The 21,908-nt window shown below is 42.3% G+C and overlaps 1 protein-coding gene across 1 annotated transcript in view; it reads left to right on the top strand.

The window, feature by feature from the left end:
* galnt16 (UDP-N-acetyl-alpha-D-galactosamine:polypeptide N-acetylgalactosaminyltransferase 16) overlaps positions 1-19,957 on the top strand; it is a 38,241-nt gene extending 18,284 nt beyond the window's left edge. Inside the window, exons 6-15 of the mRNA XM_023396364.2 lie at positions 3,587-3,708; positions 9,874-9,961; positions 10,292-10,376; positions 11,154-11,257; positions 12,332-12,458; positions 13,554-13,646; positions 13,981-14,064; positions 14,987-15,113; positions 16,045-16,161; positions 19,019-19,957. Coding sequence (XP_023252132.1) covers positions 3,587-3,708; positions 9,874-9,961; positions 10,292-10,376; positions 11,154-11,257; positions 12,332-12,458; positions 13,554-13,646; positions 13,981-14,064; positions 14,987-15,113; positions 16,045-16,161; positions 19,019-19,162 — 1,091 coding nt within the window. The 3' untranslated portion in view covers positions 19,163-19,957. The remainder of the gene's footprint in view (positions 1-3,586; positions 3,709-9,873; positions 9,962-10,291; positions 10,377-11,153; positions 11,258-12,331; positions 12,459-13,553; positions 13,647-13,980; positions 14,065-14,986; positions 15,114-16,044; positions 16,162-19,018) is intronic.
* Positions 19,958-21,908: the final 1,951 nt, after the last annotated feature.

The raw sequence follows: 21,908 nt of genomic DNA, 5'->3' as shown, positions 1-21,908 counted from the left end.
GGGGGGGATGGAGAGGAGACAGATTGGCTTCATGGAAAAGAGACCAGAGGTGGTGTTCCATCAGAAACAACTGTTAAAACAAGAAAAATAAACCAAATAAAGTAAAATTAAATTAAAATAGACAAAAAAAATATTGGACAGGGAATACAGTTTACATGCAGTTACAATAGAGAAATAAAAGGAAACTGTTTGGAAACCAATCATCACGTTGTTTAGTCATTCAAATATGATAAAACTGTGACAAAATGTAATTCACCTGATGACTAAAGCACGAAGGTTTCAGCAGGTAATCTACACGCCCCGAGGTTTTATTTCAGACCTATATCTGACCTCTGGTGACCTTGAGAGGTCATGGACCTCAGCCTTGCATTTTTCCAGTTTTTGCCCCATTTCTCAATAATAATCATTTGTTCTATTATTATTATTATTATTATTTCCAGGTGTTAAAGTAGCTATAGCTTGTTAAAAACACTGAAAAACTCTGCTGTGTCTTCTATGGCATTACATGACTAGCCAGCACATTAGCGAACACTCAGAAGCTAACATGCTAGCTTGGTCTGGACCACACTCATTACTCCAGGAAGAAAAGTCCTGGTTTATAGAAACATGGAGAAAGTTTCATGCTTTAGTCATAAAATGCTCAATAACCTTCATATTCAAGCTGCTCTATAAGTGCTTAGTCACATGGTACACACACAACATTCATTTGTATTCATCACTTCCTGTGCGCAGGTGTACACACCTGACATTGGAAATTCATTTGGAGAAACTCAACTCAACTCTACAAAGTCTGTGACAGTTCTTTCCAATGCTGCAAAACCACAAAGTGCAGAGCAACATGCAGCCCTTGTTACAGTCATCAGCCACAGGTTTCTGAACTGAATTAATTTCATCTCTGAATTAGATTAAATCCAAACCCACAAAAACAAAAGTTCAGCCAAACTAAAAGCCAAAAGCACCAGTGTTACCGGTGCGTTTGGATCTGTCACAATAAACTCCCCTCAGTCAGGTTGCCGCCCGTGCTGCAGCTCTCGCTGCCGACTGAAGGCTTTGTTTGGGTTTACGGACCACATGCTGACAAAACACCAGCAGGTTGGATTTAAGCCAGCGGTTTCTCGACCGGCAGCCGGGTCACATGGTCAGGAGTGAGCTCAGGTCGGCCCTTAAAACAGCGTTCAGTGTAAAAACACCAAACAAACAGGCAGGTCAGATGTGAATCTTTTAACTGGGACAACTGTGGTGAATTTTTAACACAATAATCCGTCCGTCCCTGCGACTCATCTCTTCTATAGAGCAGGTGCAAATAATCCTGTTAAACTCCAGTTTGTGTCGTTTTAATGATCTTCAGACTCTTCAGATGATGAGACGCATCAGTTTAATTAAACAAAAAAAACAAAAAAATAAAGTGCAAAGACAATTAACCTCCACGGATCCCTGTGTTATGTTAAATGCAAATTACTGTGATTGAAGACGAACTTTTGATGGAGAAATACACCTTCGCTGCCGCCCCTCCCCCCTTCTTTTCTTAACTTGATTTGCTTTAAAATAGATTCTACCCTCCGCTCCAAATAAACACTTTTTCTGTTGTTGTTGTTTTTAAACAAGCAGTTGCGAGGGTAAAAAAGCAAGACGCATATTGGTTTCTACTTCAGACTAATCCAATTAACTGGTTTCATTTCTAAAGGCCGGTTGTTTTGTAGCTTTGCCAGCTGAAGTCAGATAAATAGAGATAAATATCTCAGAAACAGATGATTGCCTCTCAACAGATTAATAACTTCAATGACAGAGGTCTTTAAATTGTTCCGGACAAAAACACACGGAGAGCTTCTTCGCATTTGCTTTGTTCTGCAGACTAAGCAGAGCCAGTCTGACCTCTGATAACCTCTCGGCTTGCAGTTTGAATCGAGTTCGACGGCAGAAAAAGTCTTCAGCCATTTAAAAGCATCACTTGTAAACATGATGTCGGTGTCTCGGAATCAAATATCAGCAGTTTCTTTCTGTTTTTCAACGATAATAAAGAAGGATGAATGTATTACAGAGGAGGCAGGGAGGCCGACGTGTCTGTCAACACGTTGCCTCAGCGCGCTGGAATGCAAAGCAGCCGTCTGGAAAACTTTCATCATCATTCCCTCCACCTGGACACGAGATCCTTACCTGAGGTGACAAGCTCTTACCTGTTCACATGCTGCTGCTGAAACAGGAAACAGCAGTCAACTTAGAAGTAGACAAGGCGACGCACGGGCGCTGGGCAACATCAATCAACACTTTTAAAGCAGAGCTCCAGCTGTTTAACACTGGACTTGGTTTTATATATAAGGAGGTTGAAATATCCTGAATTTTAGTTCCTAATATTGGTCAAATTACAAAAACACATAAGCTCAGCCCAACATTAAAGGGATACTCCGTCAATCTTACACATCACAGTGTGTTTACAGGTCTCGGGTCACGTACTGCGCATGTGGGAGAAGTTGTATAAAAGCTTTTGTGGCTCCAGAGGGAGTTGTACAAAATCTGATAAACTGTGTAGGATTAAAGAAAGTCTTAAAACTGTGTGAGGTGGAACTGACAGTGAGTATATTATAAAAATGAATCTGGGGGTGTGGAGTTACCACACTGTTGGCTGTAGCGTTACACTGTGAGTAATGTAGGCTCAGGAAAAAGAATAGGTGGAATAAAAAACACAATGTTTGATAGCTTGATAGACTCCACATGCCCATAAACTTTCAAACTCTCACAGCTAATTTGTAATGGTCATAAATGTGGAGTCTCCAAATCGAGGATGAGATGATTCAAGCGAAGTGAGTTGAACTGTGAGTTTATTTACAGGGTTTAACGTCACAAAGAATAAAGGTCGCAGAAATAAAATGCAAATTAAAGAAGAGTAAAAATGAGCTCTGTAAGTTTGACAAGAATCTTAAGTTGAGTTGTGAATTTGATGGAGAACCGGTGAAAAGAAATCTAGATCAGTGTGAGATCTTGTGGAGGACCCGGTCAAAAGCTGAGCAGCGGCATTGTAAGTGGTTCAGGGAAGTTTGGTGAAGAAATGGATGAAAATAAAGAGTGACAAATGATCTCAGTTTCAGACTACGTCCACTATTTTAAAACGGCGTTTCCAAACGATAAAGATCTCCGTCCTGAGCATTCATGTACACCGGGCGCGCATGAGCCGGTGTAAACAGGAAGCAGATTTGCCTCCTCTGCAGTTGTTTAGTTGCAACAAAAACTACGAACGAGCAAGAACAAAAACAGCTGCAGCGTTAAAATACAGAATTTAACTGAACAACAGCTGCTAGCAAAGACGACAAGGTCAGTTAACACTTGTAATTCATTATCCATGTTGTATTCACCACCGGTAGTCCAGGCTGATGAGGGCCAATCAGGGAGCGTCATCGTTTACAAAAGGTCTTCACTATGACGTGTTAAAGCAGCGGAGTGCAACTTTAACAGTGACCCAAAAAACGTGCTTCGGTTTCACGGCGGCATTTTCCTTTTCAACATCGGGCGACTCCCTCCCTGTTGGCATCGAGTTAGATCCAACGGTGGTTTCTGACTTCAGTGTCATTCCCCGCCCTGTGCTTCCCCTCAGGTCTGATCCGATCGCGTGTGCGAGGAGCCAACACGGCCTCGGCCTCCATCTTGACCTTCCTGGACAGCCACTGCGAGGTCAACGCCGACTGGCTGCAGCCGATGATCCAGCGAGTGAAGGAGGTACAGTCTGCCGTCATTCACACTCTCCAATTAGACTCTTATTGCATGCAGCTCAGCCACACACACACACACACACACACACACACACACACACGCACATTTTGGAAGTGGAACATTTGCTTTTTCTTTTTTCTTTTTGCCCCTGTGATGTAACGCTTCAGGGGAATTTGCTCCTTTTCAGGGCAGATTTTATTGGCCATGATGTAATACGTTGGCATCGCGTATTGTTAAATAAACACTCAATTTGTTCAGCTCAGATTTAAGTCATTGTAGACCAGATGTCACACTCCGCTTCGCCACTGCTGGAAAGAGCACGGTGCCATTTTCCCGACCGATGTGTTTTCCACTTGATGCGTCTCACTAGATTAGGTGGTCTGTTTTGTGTCGCAGCCGTGGTTTGTGTTGCGCATAGTGACAGCGTTGGCTCCGGCTCCATGCTGCATGCTGGGCTCTTTTCTGATTCCTAATGCGGTGGGAAGATTCTCACAATCACCGCATCCTAACAAATTAAGTTATGCAGCCCACCAGGGACACCGTAGCACCGCATCCACACATGAATGTTTGTTCAGATGTGCATAGGATGAAATGCAAAACCAGCCACTCTTCATCATCAGGGTGGGGGATGGGTGGGGGGTATTTTCAGGCGAAACTTCGAGGGTGTTTTTGGCTGTCAGCCCTCACTATCTGCTCTTCTCTACCAGTGTCATGTAAACACATGCATCCACGGACACTTAAGAGAACTGTGAGCACTTACTGAGACATGAGGGCCTGGCGTTTTGATAAAGAGAGATGTAGCTGTGGAAAGAGAGCTGAATCACTCAGTAATGACTGATAGAGCGTTGCTGGCTCTCTCCTCCCTCCCCTGACATTATGAACCTGCAACTGGGCTCTAACCAGCACAGCTGCTCCCCCCAAGTCTGCTGCCAATCTCCCATCACAGGCCGAACACTCCCGTCGACTCTGCATCGGGAACTGTTTCATCTCATATTTCTCTCAGTGATCGCGTCTCCTCTCATGAGTCTGACTCTGAAGACTGAGCTGCTTCCAATGCGCCTCATTACTTCGCCCACTCCCTTTTCCGCTCTGGTTTCAAGCCGGCGCTGCATCTGTATCCGCCACCTCGATTCATTGGAAGTTCTGTCAACGCACAAAAAAACACTTCACTCAACGCTGCCTTTTAATCATAGAAATAGTTCAACAGTCTGCTGAGCGTTAGATGAGAAGACTGATACCACTCTCTGTAGCTGGAACCAGCAGCTGCTTAGCTTAGCTTAGCTTAGCTTAGCATAAAGGTTTGCTGTTTCACACAGGTTCATGTACAGATGAAAAAACAGAAGATATAATATGATTTAAAGGTTTTAGTTGGTGGATTTTGTTCCCTTCAGATACAGCTGTTTCCCCCTTTTCCCAGCCTTCATGCGAAGCAAAGTTAACCATCTAATGTGCTGGTTCCCAACCCGTGGGGCCGCGCCCCCCTGGTGGGCCGTGGAGGTATTGCAAGGAGGGAACCACTGCTTTAATGAAAGTAGCTTCATGTTTCACTGTATGGACATGAGAGTGCTGTCGTTCGATACTTCTCATCTAACTCTCTGCAAGAAAAGAAGTGACTCATAATGTCGAACTGTTCCTTTAAAAGTCGACGTATTTACTCGCAGTGTAAAAAGTGAGCAGTCACCTTGCTGAAGGACAGGATCTGCAGTTTGTTCAGAAAGTAAACAAACCAGACACAACAACCTGAACTCATTCAGAAACTCTGCATGCAACAAAACTCATATTCAAACCACATATTCAGAAAATCTCAATGTTTTATTCAGCAGCCTCGACGCGCTGCGAGTGAGTGTGTGCACATTGTCTTTCCGTACACTCATCCCCGGCTCTGAATCATCCGGCTTGTATTACAGTCTCTTGGTCCGGCGGTCATGAGAGCGCAGGGCTCAGCGGTAACGCCGCAGCTCCTCGGGCCTGGATTCATTCATCTTCCCGCCGCCACAGGCTCGTGTTCATAACGGCCTCCGGGAGCAGGAGTGCTGATGGGGGTGGGGGGTGGGGGGGGTCCACCGTCCAGTCTGTTCTTTAACGATGCTTTTCATTAAAACAGCAACTGAAAAAAAGCTTTGAAGTTAATTAGTAATTAAGTGCCAATAATGAGCTCTCCGCTCACACATGTTGAGGGATTACAGCTGAAGATACAGCCTTTAATATTCACTCCCTCTGGTGTGGTCTTTGTCTGACTGGGTTGAGGTGATAGTTAATACCTTCCGTACACCACAGAGAATAACGGTAATGTGCTGAAGGTAATCTGCCCCCTCAGCTGTACACTGAACACTCACAGTAGCTTCTGCCCGCTCTTTCTGGAAGGATGGAGCAACAACTATCTGAAAAACTCCGGGTTTTAATGTCTCCTTCTCGGACATGCTCCTGATGGACCGAGCAAACACGACACCTGTCTCCTGAAAACTCTTGATCAGTGTTGTCAAACATTATAGATTATAGAATCTATATAGAATCTTAGAAAGAAAAGATGACTGACTCCAAAAAGAATTGGGAGAAAAAGGATTGGAAAATGTTTTTTATTTAGCCAGTAAGGCGGATCCTTTATAAGACTTATTGATCATCCCATGACCTCATATCTGTTGGTTCTCCCCCCTTTTTTTCCCCTCCTGTTTGTTATATGTTTGTCCCCTCCCTGTTGTTCTCATGACAAAACCTTTCTGTCTTGTCGACTCTCTCGTCACCAAGATCAACCTAATTCACAAGAAAGAACATCACAGATGATAGCAAAGTGCAATAAAAATATGTTTTTTCATCTTCAAACCCAGGCGCCCTCTCATGTGTCTCCTGGGACTCGACTCCAGGGCGGGAACCATTTGTCTAATAGACCAAAAACAATTAGCATTTCAGATGAGAACATTTCTCATAAGCGGCGCTGCTCTTGAAGCAGAAAGTCTCTCTGATGAAGTGAAAGCTGGAGCCAAAATGTTCCGTGGGCTGCCGTTAGCATGAGAGCCAATGAAACAGGCAAAAGAAGAGGAATTCAGTATCACTGTGAATAGCTGTTTATTTTAACTGCAGTCAGACCGGCCTGTGGGCCGGGGGGGCGGAGTCAACACTCAGGTCGTTAACCTGAGTTGAAGTAGCAGAACCAGTAAAGTTATAGTTGAGTCAGTACAATGTAGTGAAAGTCTCAAAAGGCGCCTGTCGCTTTATTATTAACTCATTATTACTGATGCAGGGTGATGTTAAGTTTTTCCTTTGTCATTATGCCGTAGGTCGCTGAGTTTAGATTAATGAGAGAAACAATTCATTTAAACCGGTTTCCGTTTCTGGGCGTGGTGAATCCCGCACAGTCTGTCTGTTATTGGAAATATGGCGGTGGATAGGGACAAGAAAAAGGAAGGGGAGAAAAAAAGAAATCAAAACATTATGATTCCCACAGTGAAACTGCATTATTGAATGCATGGTGAGGGACCCCCTGCAGTGCCATCACGGTTCACCAGGAGGCCGCGGACAACCAGGGTGGAAAGCCCAGATTTAAACGATTTCAGCATGAGGCTGCGACATTGTGACGGCGTCTGAATAGTTTGTGAATGTGCTGCAGGAAGTGGCAGAGGATTAAAATACCCCAGTTTAGTAGAAATACCTCAGTACAATACTAATACCAATGTATAGCTCTATAGCTATTAACCCTCTGAGGTCGACGGATGTTTCTATCAATATCTACAACGTAGACGTGGTTTAAATGTTGTTAAAAATCTGTAAACTCTCCACTCTCGGTTTCATATTCTGGCGAGATCGTACCTGACTCAGAGGCGGAGCTAGAAGGCTTCAGAGCAGAGAGACAGCTGATCACTTGCAGTACTACAGATCTGTTGCATTTTTAATTGATTGTATTGATTGACCAGTTTCATTCTTAATCACTCAAGATAACAAGTGTTGAGATTTTAACCTCATCCACTGCTGCCTTGTTTCTGTGAAGTCAAACATGTGATCTGCACCACCAGCGGCAAAATACTGTATTTCCACATGGTGTAGGCGGTACAAGCACGAGCAGCAGAGGAACATGATTCAAGGCCGAGGAACAGAAGCCTGGCTCTTGACCTTTAACCCCAGCTGGACAGTGTGTCCTCTGTTGCTCTATTACTCAGACCCTGATGTGACATTACTGGGTGATGAAGCAAAGGGACAGAGATCTCCATGTCATGTCACACGTCATGTGGAGAAACTCGTGTCGAATCACAGATAAAGCTTTTTAATTCTCTACTTTTGATATAAATCAGAGCTGTTTTCCACAGAAAAGAAATAAGCTTAAATTCTTTTATCAAAAAAAATCACAGCACTCTCACTCTGTAATAGATTCAAACACAGAAAAGAACAAAAGAGGAAAAGAGAGCAGAGATATCCAGAGATCATCGATGACATCCACTTTGGAAGTGCAGCCTCCTCACACATTACGAAAATCACACAGCCTCATTAAAAGCCCAATAAATGTCTATTGCTCGAAGCTGTTGAGAGCATCACTTTCCAAATTGCTCTCTGGCAGAGTGGCGTTTCACACTCGCTCTTCCCCCGCACTTTTTTTTTTTGGTGCAATGAGCACAAAGTTCAGGTTGGGTTCAGATTGTGAGCAGAAGAGAGGGACAGCTCTAATTGGAAACAGTCATTTGCGGCGTCCCGATGTGAAGCCGTCGCACCGATGCCTCATGGGCAAACGGCGGCGTTGGCACGGATGCGCTCTCGCGGACAGATGCAGGCGCCGCTCACACGCAGAGACTCATCAGCGATCAGCGGCTCCCTCGCTCTGCTGCGTTCACCCTGGGCTCGTGTTGCTGGTGCAGCAGGAGGTTCAGAGTTCACGTCCCATGAATCCCTGTCCACTATGAACTGTGGGTAGAACCCTCTGTGTTCTGCGCAAATAACTGGTGCATTTATTTATTTTATTCTCTCTTTATTCTAATTTTTATTCTAATAAGCTGAACACACAAAAACACTGCAAACATACAACGGCGCTCTGTTACCAGTAATCATCTCTGCTTATCAAAACCACAAGATCCTCAGGCAGTTAATCATCAAGCCTGGATTTCGCCACATATTCCACCGGGAGACGAAGTCATTGCCCTCACAGGGTGGTGCAATATTTAATATTCATCAGTATGCACTGATTTATTCTCTTGACACACGCTAAGACAACTTGATTAATTTGCCGAACTTCAACATCCTGAGAAAGATTCTCATCTGATTAAAACGTTGTTTGATGAAATGTTCTGGCTTTAGACGGCGTGTCGTACCTTTTTCTTATCTTTACTTGGTCCAAAGTCAAATTTATCACGGACAAATCCAACGGTGAATGAGAAGTTTATAAAAGAGACAGAATTATTCTGATAAAGAGTCAGTGTTTCACTCGGTGTTAAATGCACCCGAGGCGGAAACAGCAACGTAATTGTCATTTATATTCTTTATTTGCTTGTTCACTTTTAATCGTTAGACAGAAACTGTGCATCAAGATTTAACTACATCTTACAATGACCGTTCTGCATGTCGTGTTTTTATTGATGTCAAATCTAATCTGCACCACAGAGGGAGAGGATGCTATAAAGGATAAAAGTTGTGATTTAACATTCTCTGAAGAAGGAAGTGAGAGTTCAGTGTGTGATATTACACTGTTTGTTTGTTGTTTGTTGTAGAAGACTTTTTTTGGGGGGGGGTGTTTATCTTATCTGTTATATAAAGGATCTATAAGTGTTCATCCTAATGCTTCAAAAACAAAAGGCTGTTGAGCTTTTTAACCATCAATGCTGCAAAAAGAGTTTTTAAAATATCAAATTGCGAGTTGTATAAAAGCCATGCCAGCGTTATTGACATTAGCAGGATAGATAGAAGTGAAGCCACTGTGACGGTTAGATGGGAGCATTTCTGTTGGTAATCTCTACACAACATGTTTTCATTTTCATACCCACTTTCTCACGTTCTTATACCGAAAATATGTCTGTGATTTAAATGTAATGGATTCTAATATAAAACACGTTGACTTTAAAAACTTTTATGACTTCCATCCTTGCAAAGGCAGCACAGAAATACTCTGAGGAGTTGAAGTGCGACACGTTTAATCACGTCAGTGGAGAGTCTCGATGATGATGATGATGTGATGTGTCTTCTCCTCCCGTGCAGGACCATACGCGTGTGGTCAGCCCCATCATTGACGTCATCAGCCTGGATAACTTCGCCTACTTGGCTGCCTCTGCGGATCTGAGAGGAGGTCAGGACGCAAAAAACACACAACAAATCACAAACAGCACCAGATAATAGCACACAGCTGTCCTCGAGGAAAACCCCTGCTTCACAAATACCTCGATGAGACATCACCGTTCTTCGCCAGATCAACTGGAAGCCAATAACAGATTTTAAAAGTTTTGATTGAAGTCACTCTGGATATAAAGTTTGTGAAGATAGAAAGTTTTCATTCCTGTCAGGGTTTGTAGCCATGATGGGTTTGAACGGTGGGGGTCGTTCTCGCCGTCTTCTCGGCTGCGTCAGGACTGATGTCTGCTGGGTTTGACTCGCTGTCTCACTCTCGTTCTCTTGTCAGGGTTCGACTGGAGTCTCCATTTCAAATGGGAGCAGATTCCCATCGAGCAGAAAATGGCGAGGAGTGACCCCACGCAGCCAATCAGGTACGTCTGCTACTCATCATCACCCCTCTTCCTCCTCTTTCATGGTGCAGGGATCCAGTGCATGTGTACATGGTGCAGTATATCATGTATATGTATGAAATATTATTATTATTCATTCATTAATACACTGGGAACCACTTCACAATAAAACCACCCTTATAAAGGATTTATTTTTTTATTCATAAATACACAATTATGAACAAATTGTAAGACAGTTTTCACACACTAATGCAGGCTCACTATTTAGCAAGATCAAGTTAATGCTTACTACCATGTATAACCGGTAAAAGGAGCCTTATAGCAACTGATTAATAAATGGTGATGTGTATCACACTTTTACCAGTTATAAATGTTTTTAACTGATAAATAAATGGTTTGTAAAAAGTAGATGAAGAAACATAAAGATGGATGGGGGAAGAATCAGTCTCACTATTTGGCAAGTTCATAAATCCGTTATAAGGCCAGTCTTATTGTGAAGTGGGACCCTCAGTGATGCTCGAAGACAAAAACCTTTTCTGTCTTTTATTTTCTGTCACGTGGGAACAATTGTGATATCTCTTGTTTACAGATTAAACTTTTACCCGTGGCGGGATTCAGCTGCTTTATAACCCCCTGAAATATAGGAATCCACACTCAGTTACTTACTTTGATCTGTAGTTTTCCCCATGGATATATAACTCGGATTGAAGTACGTCAAACTCATCTGCAGAGTTAGAAAGCTGTGCCGTCTTCAGGCTCCTAAAAACCTCGCTGACTCCTTCCCTCCGCTCCCTGCAGGACGCCCGTCATCGCTGGTGGGATCTTCGTCATGGACAAGAGCTGGTTCAACCACCTGGGCCAGTACGACACCCACATGGACATCTGGGGAGGGGAGAACTTCGGTGAGCTCACTGATGATTTTGAACTTTGTCTTGAATCAGAATAATGACTTTTTATTCATCATCCTCCGCAGAAATCCCACTCGCAGTGTCTTTAAATAATTAATACTTTGGCATTTTGTAAAAGAGCTTTGCTTTAAATAAGTGGTTAGAATATGGGAAATAGGAGGATGAGATAAAAAGCCCTGAATTGGAAAACTGAACCAGATTCCTATATGTAGTTGTCTCTAAACTTAGACATGCCACAGGTCACTTAATTTAAAAGGAAAATCCATGAGAGATAATGGGTTTGACCTGGATTCACCCCATTAGTGTGCACAATGAGAAGAATAATGGTTTTTCCCCAATCAGCGTAAACTAATAAAGAGTCTCGTGTTTACAAGAACAAAAATCATTCATTTACCAAAAAAAAAATTATGTTTATTCAAGAGTGAAGAAAAGTGTTTGTTTGTGTGAGAAACTCACAACTGAAGAGTCACGAAGTTAAATTCATAAATAACAATGAAATGTTCAAAACTGGAGAGTGGAAAAGTGGAAATTTCAACATCTTAATTCCCTTGAAACATTCTCAGTCTCAAAATCATCTTTTTCTCTGTTGAGATCATACGAATGAACAAACATCATATTTTTTGTGATTGTTATGTTTTAAAAACATTTATATCCTTAGGTTTCTCTGCGGTAGCGGGTTCTTTTTTGACGTGGGTGTTTTGTTCTTTAACTTTTAGTTTAGCTGTTTGTCGTCACATGATGCTGTCGTCATGGCCACACCTCCCTCCTGCTGCTGTTGACTGTGTCTCCATTCTCCAGTAATCCGTCGTGTCGCGGCCTGTCTGACTCCGGACGACTGCAGATCCTTTTGGATGCTGCGGAGGTCGAGCAGACAAACGTGTCCTCGCAATTAAAACAAGGCAGCAGCAGGGCGTTAACTCTTCGGCCACAACAGCTTTCATAGTATTGATTAACAGATTATAGTGATGTGCTGCATGAAAAATGAAGCAGGTGAACAAGACCAGGCTGGAACTGGGGTGGTGCAAGTTAAATGGTGTAACGTCTGCATTCTTTGCCGCCCCCTCGCAGAGCTTTCCTTCCGGGTGTGGATGTGTGGAGGAAGTCTGGAGATTCTTCCCTGCAGCCGTGTGGGTCACGTGTTCAGGAAGCGACACCCGTACGACTTCCCAGAAGGCAACGCTCTCACCTACATTAAGTGAGTGGGTCGATCTGTGAGAAAAACCTGGCGTCCTGTGTTGTTACACCGCATAACGATTTCCCAGCTGCAGAGAAGCTTAAAATCTGAAGTGTCGCATGTTGCAAGTTAAGTGCCTCGGCGGACGCATTTCACACATTTCACACGTTTTGACCCAGAAGTGGCAACGAGTGGGATTTAGAAAAGTCATTATAGACCTCATGTCATTTAAAAACAGGACACTGACTGTTAAACTCCAGATCTGACCTTCTCTGGAGGGAGAAACGTTCACAGGAAATGATGTCGAAAGATCAACAGTGACAATACAACTTTATTAGCCACCACTTCACAGTAAGACTTCCCTTACAAAATGATTTACAATTAGGTTATTCATTCGGTTGTCAACACTTAATAAATCATAATCGTAAAGTGTAAAACACATCATCATTTATTAATGAGTTACCAAATGTCACATCAACGCCTGTGATTATCATGAGGACGGCTGCTGATAGTGTGTTGAGTTAGACAACACAAGTATGAATCTGATCATTTGATATAAGATGATATAAGATAAATAAATGATATAATAGTACGATAAATCCTTTATAAGGTTAGTCTGATTGTGAAGTGGTACCCTGCTCCCTGTGCTCCTAGCACCAATATCGTGATTGTTAACTACTTATTAGCATTCATGAGCAGTTTAGGAAACAAAATTAAATGCAAAATAAAATAAAGAAAAATAAAGTTTTAAAAGGCTTTATTCTGCCCTGAACACACATAATAAATACAGTATATCAGCTGATGCTGAAAATATAGATGCAGTTTTTGTATAAACATCTTGTGCTTCCACTGTCAAAAACAAGCTGAAGTGTTCTGAAAGAATCCAAAACCTCAAATCTCATCTTCCCGTTTGTCTTCACTTGCAAATACACCAGGAATTTAAGGATGATGAAATTCCTGATGGAAACTTTTTTTTTATTTGGTTGTTTATTGGCTTCTCTGGCGTCTGAGGCCGTCTGTGTCTGCGACACTTGCCATTAGGTTTTGGCTGCAGGAATGCTGACAGCTCTGTCATTACTGTTTGTCTGAGCAGGTGTTGTGTCTGTGTCCGTGCAGGAACACCCGGCGGGCTGCCGAGGTGTGGATGGACGAGTATAAACAGTACTACTACTCTGCCAGGCCGTCGGCCCAGGGCAAGGCCTTCGGGAGGTTTGTACCTTCATCCTCGTCTCTCTCAGTGTGTTACAGAGGCAGCGGCTCATTAGCTGCAGTGACGTTTGCATGAAAGCTACTGCTGTGTTTGTGGATTACAACAAAAAGCCCTGATTAGCAGAAATGAGTTGTTGCTGGTTTAACACTGCTGTTAGTAAAATCCCATTAGCTGAGTTTGTAGCTGAGTTTTTCTTCACCAAGCTGCTGATTGTCGTCCTCTGGGCTCCACACGGTCTAGTTTCCTGTTTGGATTTAGCTCTAACTTTTAAATGTCTTTCTCATCCCTACTTTTCCCCCCCTCGTGTCGACATCGCACCTTTTGTTCACGCAGCATCGCCGACCGTTTGACCCTGCGGAGGAAGCTGAACTGCAAACCTTTCCGCTGGTACATGGAGAACGTCTATCCCGAGCTGAGGTACGACACGTCGCCGTAGTCCATGTTGAATCATGTGAATGGCATTTAAAGATTCCCTCCAGGCATGTTTGAGGGTTTGGACAAATAATCTGCTGAATATCTGAATAATAGTTTGTTACAAATTCTGAAAACAACATCTGTGAATATTTATAATTCATCATTTTGACTTGTTTTCAAATCACATTTTTCTAAGTCTCATAATGGATCGTGATTGTTTTGAAAGCTAATTGTGATGTCACAAAATCCTGCTTGTGCGTCCGGGTGTTTAGAGTTTTAATTAAATATGTATGCAGGTTGTCTCATGTCTGACCTGTGGGCCTAATGAAAATCTTAATATTCTAGTTGTGCTGTGTGTTATCTAACACCAAAGAGAACCAAGGTTTTCTTCCAAACACCATTAAAAACCAACAAATGGAAAGTTTGTTCACCCGTGTTTGTTTTGATTGATTATTGGAGGAGGCCAAGAGCCAGAAATGAGGCAGAAATCATTTTCAACCATCATTTCATATCAAAAGAAGAAGAAAAAAAGACACAATAAGAAATGCACCAGGGATTTCTTTTCTTTTTTCCCCAGCACAAAATAATCTTGAAACCCCTCGGGGTGCCATGACCCTCAAGTTCAGAGCCAGTAATCTAAATATACAGCAGGGTCTGTATCTGATTTGGATGGGAATCTCTTGATGGTTTATCAGCGTGTGTCCCACCAGCTTGTTTCTCAAGAAAAAGCTGGATCTATGGCTCCTTTCCAGATAGCTGCAGTTTCTCAAATCGTAATCATACATGTTGTAATAAGGCAGATTACTCTGTGGTGGTGTGATTCAGTTACTCAACAAAGCGAATAGTCAGTTCAATCCAAATGTTCTCTACTGTCGTAACACGACCTTTCGCCGACCTCTCTCCTCTCTGTGAACGCGTCCCTCAGGGTCCCCGAGCAGGAGGCGGTGTCCAGTGTGCTCAAACAAGGCGGTTTGTGTCTGGAGACCCGTGGGACCGACATCCTGGGCCTGGCGGAGTGCAGGGGCATCGGAGCCAACAGGCCACCATCACAGGTCCGGACTCTCAGGAGACTCCCTGCTCCTAAAGTCTGAATTAATTGCTTTTAAATACAATAAATTTGCAGGAATTTGACCTGATGACGCAGACGTGCGGGCGTGTTAACATTTAACACGCTGATGTGAGGATATAGAAGCCGCAGGGACGATTACATGGATCCTTGGAGGTGTAGAAAATGCAATGACTGCATGACTTAGCAATGTTCTTTTGAGACAAATGAAGGAACATAAATGGCTCTGATATGAGATACATTCCTCATGTTGTGTTTTTCCTTTTGGAAAATATGACATATTTATCAACAGGTTCATCTTAAGCTTCGTATCCTGTTGCCAAGGTGAAAGAAAACCTCGTCTGTTGCTGGGTTACAGAGCTGAGAAACATATGCTAAATAAGGAAGAACGTGCTAAAACCTTAATTTAAGTTTGGTCACATTAGTCAACATTTATCACTTCTGCGATTTTACCGTCAACTTCATCACAGTTATTATTAGTCGTTCGGTCGACACCTCTACTCTGCGGTTCAGATAAAAACAGGCAAGTGATACAAAAAGATTCAGGAGTACATCAGCGACGAGGAAACGTGGCTCAGGCCAGTGAATGTGAGAGAAACTTGGAAGAGCTCTTTTCTTTCCAGGAAGCAAATCCAAGCGAGTTCCTTCATTTCAGACTGCATCTCTTTAAATCAGCTGGACAGAGACATTTTGGTTTTCTGATTGATAGCAGTGCGAATATGCAATGCAGTAAAGTTAACTGCCTTGGTGCCAGTGTTTACACAAACCTGTGGGATTGCTGTGCAGTATGGAAATCATTTATTGTGATTAATTGTGAGCTAAAAGGTCGTTATGTCAGATGTGATATTTGTGCATTATAAAAGAAAAAAAAAGTTCCTCTGAAAATCTGAGTATGTGTTTTTCTCTGTGTTTTCCAGAGGTGGGAGCTGATAGAGCCGCTGATCCGACAGCAGGACCTCTGCTTGGCCATTTCAGCCTTCACAGCGGGGTCAAAGGTCAAGATGGAGCCCTGCAACACAAAAGAGCCCAGACAGGTAAGAAGAACGTAGTAATAATAATAATAATAATACATTTTATTCGTAGGGCACCTGCAACCTTTCATGCACCAAGGGCTTCACATGAAAACAAAACACTGATGTAAAATGAAAAAACATTAATAAAATGAATGTAAAAGGAGAAGAAATAACAATAGAATAATAAATTGAATAATAAATCATTAAAATAAAATAAGTTTACTTATAGACGGCAAAGTGCATCATTCAAGTTTCCTCTCTGACATCTATAGCTACTGCGTTTTGTAGGAGTGGCATTTGTGTAGTTATGAGGTAAACGAAGGGTTAAACTAAGGATTAACAGCAGAAACAGGACTCCAGGCTTTAATCTTCCGCTATCAGTCATGTTAACAGAAGGTCTTAGGTTAGTATAGTGGAACCATCCACTCACAGCGCTGAACTCGGACCGATCTGAGTCGATCTGGAGATAAGAGGTGTTTCCGGGACAGATGCTGAGCTGCCGGGAGGCTGACGCGATCCGAGCGGCCCGATTGGTGCAGCTCCCTGGCCGAAGGAAGGGAAGTCCAATTCCTAGATGCTCGTAGAACGAGCGCTCCCATAACTCCAGACCCCACCCTGTTCCTCTCTCGTTTCTGCCCTTTGTGAATGTCGAACACTCGCATCCCGTGTGGACCCCGCGTTGGCCGCGCGGTTGATTTACGACATCGCAGAAGGGAGTTATTAACTTGAACCATGTGTATGAGTGTGTGGGACTCCTGCCAGACCATCCTCTCATCTCTCTGCAGGCCCGCTGCAGTCCTCCGAGAGTTCACTGGGAGATTAACAAGCAATCAGTTTGTGCTGTGGGAGACATTTGGCTCCTTTGTCCTCAGTGTTTAATCCCATAGAAAGGAAAAAGTTACTTGTGCTCTTTCTTGTTTCTGACTTTGCTGTCTAAATGAAAGAGCACTGAAGCGTTTAACTCTGAGCAACAACAGATTTGTGGTGCCTTTTTTTTTTTTTATGTTAATATGTGTCACATTTCATCATTAATCCAAAACAGATTATTGACAGATGTTAGAAATATGGAGCTTTCATGACATCAGTATAATGAGAGGGTTTTCCCTGTAAGTTTTGCAACATTTCATTTTCTCCGCATAAATTTTTTATTGAGTGTTTTTTTGTTTTTTTGTAAATAATTTCTTAGTTTAATTCTGGAAGAATTTCATTAGTTTGGGTTTTACTGGAGATGCTTTGTCCGATCCTGGTCTAGAAGCTGTTCTAGAGGCTCGTCCAGCAACAATAAACAGAATGAAATACTTGGAAAGTCTTTGGCGTGAACGAGCTGCATTTCAAGACAGAAAACTGGCTCTGAATCTTTTCTCTCTGCGGCTTTATTACACATTTACTGTTGTATATAATATTTCAAGCTTTTAAAACTCGACTGTTACATTTTCATTCCCTCCCTCTCTGCACGGTTACACAGAACACACACACACACACACACACACACATACAGACACACCCCTCTGGGATTTTAAAGTTAACCCCTCGTTCACCACCGCACTTTGATGCTCCGCCTCCACGTTGCTCAAGACATCTGTACGTGGCACTCTGTTGCTCTGCTGCTGCTCCAACTATTTAATCAGCGAGCTAATGAGCAAACCACTACTATCAGCTGATTTATAGACTGCCTGTTTATGAGGGACACACTCTCTCACTCTCTCTTACTCTTGTTCTAAAGTTTCTTGCCAAACTCGCTCCGGCGCTTTTACACACAGCGACAAGGTGATTGGATTTATGGAGATTAAAAAAAAAACTAAAAAAAAAAAAAACATCACAAGACAAAAACTAATCTGGTGCGTTGGTAAGAAAGAAGTGAAATTAAATGACATGTCTGAATCCGCCTTATCGGAGTGCGCTGTGATTGATTGTGGGGAAGGGTGAAGGATTAACTGATTCAACGATAACCACTGATAGACATTAGCAGAAAGTATAAAAATAAAGAATTACAACGGCTTTTTCACACCAATTTTTGCAGCAAGGGTGATAATATGAATTGGTAATAAGCTTTAGCCTACAGTTAAATATACCTCTTGATATTGTATGGATCATGTTCTGTATTCAGGTTTACAGTCCTGCAGTGAATCCCGCATGAAGGTTATAATGTTCAGTGTTTGTTGGACAGTGTGGATATAGTGCTGTTAGATTATGTTGCATCATACTGAGAGCTCTCTGTATGAAACTTAATCACAAGTATTAATTACTTATTTGTTTGCACATTTAAAAAATGCAACTATAATATATAATATGTTATGTACAGACAAATATTCACATACAGACTGGAGCTCGATGCATAGATTAGTCAGATATTATTACAAACAATATATTATTGTCACTGTTGTATATTATATTATTGGATTAAAAGCATTTACTTAATTGGATTAATTAAGTTTAAATACTACTAGGTAATTAGTCGCAGTGCATCACATTTCTTTTTTATATCCCCCTGTAAGTTACACTCCAGCGCTGCTGATCTCAGGAACTAATGGAGCACGTACAGGACGTTTATCAGCAAAAACAAATAGTTTCTTGTGTTGTGGGGTGGCAGGCTGCCGTGCACTGCAGCTTGCTTTTACTTTGATTTTTCCACTGTGAGTAGTGGCGGTCAATCATTGGTCTGATCACTGTAATCCAGGTCTGACTCAGTCCATTACTCACTTCTAACATGAACCTCCGGTGCTGATACACATCATTCATGTGCAGGGAATATTACACAACAAAGGACGCACGAGGACGTGTGTGCTTTCTCTAAAACTGAACGACAGAGATGAATCGATGTTTTTTCCGTTTTTTCTTCTCTCTCTCTCTCTCTCTCTCTCTCTCCCTCTCGCTGCAGAAGTGGAAACCAAAAGGCACGGCTCTGCAGCACATGGTCAGCGGCCTCTGTCTGGACAGCAACACCCCGACGGGTCCCCCAGTCATCACACAGTGTCGCCCCCAGATGGCCAGCCAGACCTGGGAGCCACAAGTTATCACCTGAGCCACCGCTGATGGGGAGGAAGAGGGAGGAAGAGGGAGGAGAGGAGCAGATTCTGGACCCGGGCCTTTGGGAGGAGGGCTCGGTGGATCACATCTGCACACTGTCTGTCGCCTTGCTGAGGGGTGAAAGGAGTGAGAACTGTACTTTTGTAATGTCAACTTCAAGCTCCCGCTCGTTGTGTCTCGGTGACGAGAGCGTCGCTGACAACATTTTAAGGTCTTGCTGAGCAAAACATCTGAGGTCCTTCGTGTACAGTGCTTCGTCCTTCCAGGATGCTGCAGTTCTTCTACGTAATCTTAAGCTTTTCACTGAAAACTGTTGCACATCTCACTTTTTAATTTCTCTTATCTATCCTGGTCAACACTTTGCTTAAAATTGGAATAGTGTGGATTGCCTCAGAACAAACGAGTGCATACTGTGCTGCAGCAAATGTGTTGAGGTGCACCTGACCTCCTCTGAGTCAAAGTCCCTGCTTGTCTTGTTGCCTAGTCTTAGGTCGAGGCGTGTCTGATGACTGTGTGGACCAGGGCAGCTTTATGTATCGCCAACTAAAATCTGAAGCTTTTTTTTTTTTTTTTTAATTGCTGAATAGCAGTCTTGAAAGCACCATGCAGAGCGCCGTCAGGAACATTATTTATTGTTTTGCATGGTCAGACCCAAAGAATGTTTTTTTTTGTTTGTTTTTTTCTGTCTCTCTACAAAGTTTTATGTAAATATTTGAAGCAGATAATGGCTTGGTTTTTGTGTAAAGTACTCTATATGTTGTTTGAAAAATAAAATGTGGTAACAAAGGAACGATTGTGCTGTTTTGGTCTTGAATCTACAGAAATCATCTCAAGTGTGAGACATCTATTAAACAGATGTTTCAAACAAGCATTAGTATTTTAACAGTGTAGTTCAGATGCTGGTAGCGTCAGCAGGTTAGTCTGTGAGTGAAATATTTCAACATCTACTGTATTAATTACCATGGACTTTGGCACAAACCTTGATGCTCTCCAGCGGATCAATATTAATGATTCACAGGTTAATCCCTGACTTTTTATTTTTTATTTTACTCTCACTTATCCAAAACTTCAAGCCACGGCAGCATAACTCTGAAACCAGTTACAGAACGTGTGAGCCTAATGCTAATAGTGTGTTAGCATGCTATAGAACTTATGAAGTGTAGACATGTTTTCATACTAAATGAAGGTTGCCACATACTAAACATAGCATATTATCATGCTAACATAATATCAAAAGGAACTCAACTAAAACAGAACATTATAGGCATCATCAACAAAGACGTAATGTATATATTATATCAGACTAAAACGTTAGACACCTTACCCCCGGGATAAGTTAGGGCTAAGATCAGTGTTACCATGGTAACTTAGTAATCAGTGACACCTGCGCTGACCAGTGGCACCCAACAACAAAAGAACAGGAAAACATGGCTCATATATGTAGTTTTCTGACATTGTGAAGGAGAGAGCGAATCAGACTTTTATTTTACTTCTTATTACTTTTTGCTGAATTTTCAAAGTAAAATATCCTGGTATCTTTTGAATTCTTCCACTTTCTGCTGAGGGTAAACTGAGCTGAGCGGTTGGATGTGGTACCTCTGTCGGCCTATTTTTTTTTTATATTGAAAAACATCTTAATCTACCCAGAAGTCATTGTACCAAAGTCCAGCTTAAGATACTAAAGAACTAAACTGTTTGTCTAAGAGTCAGAGTCTGTCTTTGTGAAAGTGGCCCCTGGTGTGTGAAGAGCATTACAGCCTCCTGGAGACTCTGCTACACTTTCTACCTGAATTAAAGCTCTGCACAACAATACAGGTGTTTCTAATTACTGGCTGATTGGGCCTCTGCTTGGGGTTGAACATGTGCGGTGGTTTTGTCTGAGGTGATAAAAGGTAGAAGTTACACTGTGCAATAAAACCAACAGGAGAGAGACGGATGTGTCTCTCTGTGACACAACAAAGCAGCTTTAGGTATAATAGATTCATTTGGTGTTGTAAATTCATGGAGACTTCTTTACAGCTTTCTCTATAATTCACCTCGGATATGGCTGACAGCTTGATAATTACCACTTTGAGATTTGAGTTCAAACACGATGTAAAAAAAAAAAAAAAGCTGATTTTAAATAATGAGGTGACAAAATCAACGCAGATGAGGTTTAAGAAAATGTCACGCCCACACAGTTCTGAGGAGAGGTCTAATTAAGCTCATTAAGTGAAAACACCTGTGTGGGCGCACCGTGACCGTGAGGGGGCTTGTCACATTACTGGACTTACACTTTATGACCACATGGGGGCAGGATATCACAACAGATGTGTGAGAGGCTCATCAGCAACATTTTATGACTCTGACCTTGACAGGTTGATGGATGAGCGCTTGTTGTAAAAAAAAAAAAGGAAAAAAAAGGGAGTTATAAAGAAGATTGGGTTTGAGATCATTAAGAATTAAAGGAGAGAGAGAGAAAAGGAGATAATGTTTGTGTTTGTGTGTGAGACAAAGAGATTCACAGCTACTGCAGATAAAACACATGACAATCATCAGTGTAACAGGCTTGACAACTTTGTTAACCAAAGCTTTTTTCTTTTTTTGTTGGCTTTGTAACCTTCCAGGCCACAAACCGCACTACACTGCAGATTAATACGCTTCAAAGCTATGCCAGGAATGCAACTTAATGCTGATAAACTTGTGGCCTTTTAAAGGGGCCGAGGTCTCATCTGCGTGGGGGGGGGGGGGGGGGGGGGGGG

Source organism: Seriola lalandi, unplaced genomic scaffold, assembly GCF_002814215.2.
Source record: "Seriola lalandi dorsalis isolate HSWRI2012SDOR001 ecotype SW California unplaced genomic scaffold, Sedor1 jcf7180002054976, whole genome shotgun sequence".
Classification (NCBI taxonomy): Eukaryota; Metazoa; Chordata; class Actinopteri; order Carangiformes; family Carangidae; genus Seriola; species Seriola lalandi.
The sequence above is the reverse complement of the archived record's forward strand: the minus strand, read 5'-3'. Positions and strand labels throughout refer to the sequence as shown.